The sequence below is a fragment of the Fusarium odoratissimum genome (assembly GCF_000260195.1).
Source record: "Fusarium odoratissimum NRRL 54006 unplaced genomic scaffold supercont1.124, whole genome shotgun sequence".
NCBI lineage: Eukaryota > Fungi > Ascomycota > Sordariomycetes > Hypocreales > Nectriaceae > Fusarium > Fusarium odoratissimum.
The window spans coordinates 2,155-5,749 of record NW_022158816.1 but is presented as its reverse complement, the minus strand read 5'-3'; the positions used below and the strand labels follow the sequence as shown (position 1 = coordinate 5,749).

The 3,595-nt window shown below is 45.9% G+C and overlaps 1 protein-coding gene across 1 annotated transcript; it reads left to right on the top strand.

Moving 5' to 3' along the window:
• Positions 1-935: 935 nt before the first annotated feature.
• FOIG_16700 (uncharacterized protein) lies at positions 936-3,194 on the top strand (the record flags this gene model as incomplete). The annotated part of the gene is made up of 1 exon (XM_031218174.1): positions 936-3,194. One exon carries the CDS (start codon positions 936-938, stop codon positions 3,192-3,194), a length of 2,259 nt encoding a protein of 752 aa, XP_031052112.1.
• Positions 3,195-3,595: the final 401 nt, after the last annotated feature.

Below are 3,595 nucleotides of genomic sequence, written 5' to 3'. Positions count from 1 at the left end.
GTGCTAATACCAGTGGTGATTGGTATAGTAGGGAACGTCCAATCCTGAAAATTGACACCAAGCATCATCTTGACTCTGCGTCTAAATAATGGATCCGCCAGACGGTACAGTAATAAGGTGACAGTGGAAACCAGACAACAAGAGTACTATATTGCTGAAAAACACATCTTTGTTTTATTTACTCTGATTTGCTTATTTCCCAGCTATTACCGTTACATCGGGTAAAGGCTATTTATTAAGGATAATAGCCTTCCTTACACCCCTCAATTACATTTCACTACTAGCTATACTTTAGCATAGGAAGTTTACATAAAGCACAAATAGCTTTACAATATTTATTTAAACTATATTTATAAATCAGGAGTAATAGAGGTTTTTAGGATTTTAAAGTATTAAATCCATTCAGTACAAGATACTGTCTCATCCGGTCTGGAAATTTTAAACCCCCGCAAAATAACGGAGCAGACTATAGCTTGTTGCTGGTCTAGATTTCTCTAGAGCCACTCACTAAATGTCTATTGTCGAAGCTTAAGGGCAGGTACCATATATGCGATGCCGGTGACAGCCTCCAACACCAGCGCTCGGACATTGAGCAACATTTGGCGTTGAAGTATGCCCTGGCGTTTTTTTAAGTTGGTGTACTACGTAGTTAGTAACCATTCTTTAGCTCCAGCAGCTCTAGTTCGCAATGTCTACCACTGCAAGTCCTAGAGGATGCTTATACTATAACAAGGCAGCATACTTCAAATGTCCTAACCACCGTTAAAAATCCCTTTTCTAAAAACTTCTATGCTCCCGCCACCGTCAGATAACGCAACGCAGACGCAGCTCAGACAATGACACCCAGCGATCAACAGTCCGCGCCTAGCCAGCTTACGCAGAAGCTTTCCCTGCGGGATAATACGGCAATAAGCACCCATCTCGGAAATGACGTAATGGATGAAGTAAATCTACAAGCAACCAATCAACCTGCTCTATCTCCGTCTCCAAAAACCAAACACTATCCCCAGCATATCACTACCGCATCGGCGGGTTCCTCAGGCCTCGTACCGCCCAGACCAGGTCCCCGCACATTTCTCGGAAGGCTTGGATACAAGCTCAACCCGTGCTGCCGCTCCAAAGATGTGGCCAGCGGCGAACCTCGCAAGGCAGTCTGCAGTAATAAGAGATCATCTGCGCTTTGGCACTTTACTCTCTTCCACCTTCCAGCAATGCTGGTAACGTCAACTCTCCTGACCCTTCACGTTATAAATCTCCACTGGTCCCCCTCTCATCCTAACATCGAGGAAATGGCCGCTCTTCAGTTCGCCGCCAAGGCGCAGGAGAGCTTAATCCTTATCTCCTTGACCGACGTCCTTCTGCACAGAATCCGCTACGGGCTTCTCGGTAGGAACGGCGTCCCACTGGGCTTTCTCTTATCGCCTTTCAACATCGGCTTTTCGCTACGATATCTTGCCAGCCGAGAATTCTGGTCCCCAGCGGTAAACCCTACTGGGAAACGATTCTTTAATGCCATTACCGCTGCAATGATCTTCCTATTTTCGCTGTTGGGTCTGGCAGCAGGCCCGTCTGCTGCTATTGCTATGATCCCTCGGTACAATTGGTGGCAGCTCCCAGATGTTTCCGCTGAAGACCGGCCCGTGGTTGAACCAAACCCTTACCTTAGAAAGTTTGAGTCTCCTTATTTGAAACCAGACTTAGGGTGTCTTTCCGTCTTCAACAACCAAACCTGCGCGAATCATGACTTCGAGACAATATCCCGTGTACTACAGACGCTCGATATCACCACAATTCGATCTGGTAATGCGCCACCGATTATGATGGGAAATATAACTGTACCCTCTCCCATGACGCCGCCTCATAGGCAGATTACTCTATTAGTGAACAGCTACGGAGAGGAAGCTGGTGGAAGTATAGCTTATGCTACAACACCTATGGAATTTATTCTCGCCGGATTCAAGTTTGACGAGTTTGCGCCTGACGGAGTTCAATACCTCCGTAAATCCGAAGCATTGAAGCCTTCTGGAAGCGAGAAATGGAAACAACCTTTGGTAGCGGCTCACTGTTCTTTTTCCTACTTGCGTCGCCCTTTTAACTACACATCGACCTACTTTGAATTTGATGACATATATTATGACAATTTTAATGTCACAGTTGAATTCAGTGATTTCAACGATTCAATGGAATATCTCATGAAGATACCAACGAACGCGGGTGACAATGTTACCCGCTCAATGAACCCCGTCCTCCTTGATATCCGACATCTACTTCCTGTACCAGTTGCAACAAGTATTGTGTTTGCTCATTCCTATATAAGTTCATTTACAGACCTTCCCACATATCAGCCGGAACCTGAGATCGAGATTGGGCTTTGTCTGATCCAGGGGCGTTGGGTCGAGGCAGATGTCTTTCTCCATTCGAAGTCATCATCGGACATACAGAGCCACCTAGGGTTCCCACTTCTCGAGGCAATGGACTATATGCGACTGAAGTCTGATCCAGAACAATCTATCGAGATGACGGTTGAATGGTTAGAGGGGATTGGAGTTCCTCCAGAATCCGTCGGCCCGCAGCGAAAAAATCCGGCGTATCTCGATATGATGAATGGCTGTATTGACGCATGGTCTCGCGGCACTGGTGGTGCCTATTGCCTGCCGGGATCGCTTGCAGCCTATCTCGCAAATGCACTGGCTCGAATCACAACTCTGAAAGGCATGAAGGGGGATGATGAGAAGTTCACTCCCATCTTTGAACCCCCCGGCGCCAATTATACTTATGTTTATCACACATACTTCGAGCATGTATATGCTTACGGGTTTCAACCGAGCACAACCCTTCGCCTTGCCTTCGCAGCACTGTTTCTCCAAGCCGTCATTGCACTCATTCACCTAGCTGTCACCGTCTTTGTCCGACGCCCATGGCATAGCTTCGCGTGGGGAAGCTTTGCTCAGATCCTGACGCTCGCCCTACGGTCGAATCCGCCAGATCAACTAGAGAACGTCGGTGGAGGGGTTGAGAGGGCTCAAACTTGGAAACATCTTACGGAAGTGAGGGAGATTGGAGACGAGAGAGAATTGCAGATAGTTATACGCAGACATACGGCAATGTTATATCGAGATCAGACCTACTTAAATAGTGAGGAACAAGGACCACATCAGCTAAGGATTCCTCAGGTTGGAATTAAGTACAGATAAGAGCTTAAGATATTATACTGAGGTGTTAGGGTTGGGTTTGTCTATTACTGAGTCCCACTATCGCATGTGTGATCCAAGCCCCACCTTTACATATTATGTGATTCAAACATCATATACTGACTGACTCAAACTAGATACTAAATATGCCATAAAACTTATTAGCATAGTAAGAAACTATACATTAAGAGCTTAAGACTTGCTTTACTTATATTTCTATTAGTTCTTCTGGCTGGTTGTTGATATATTCGTCTTAGAAGTTGATTACCTCGTCGTCGGTCCCAAGCATTGCAGCCAATCAAAATTTAGCGGTCAAGATGTGGCCGTTTTTGGATATGTGGGGCTTTTTTTCAGCCAATCGTGAATTTCATGGTCAAGATCCGTCCATTTTCAGAAGCGTATCG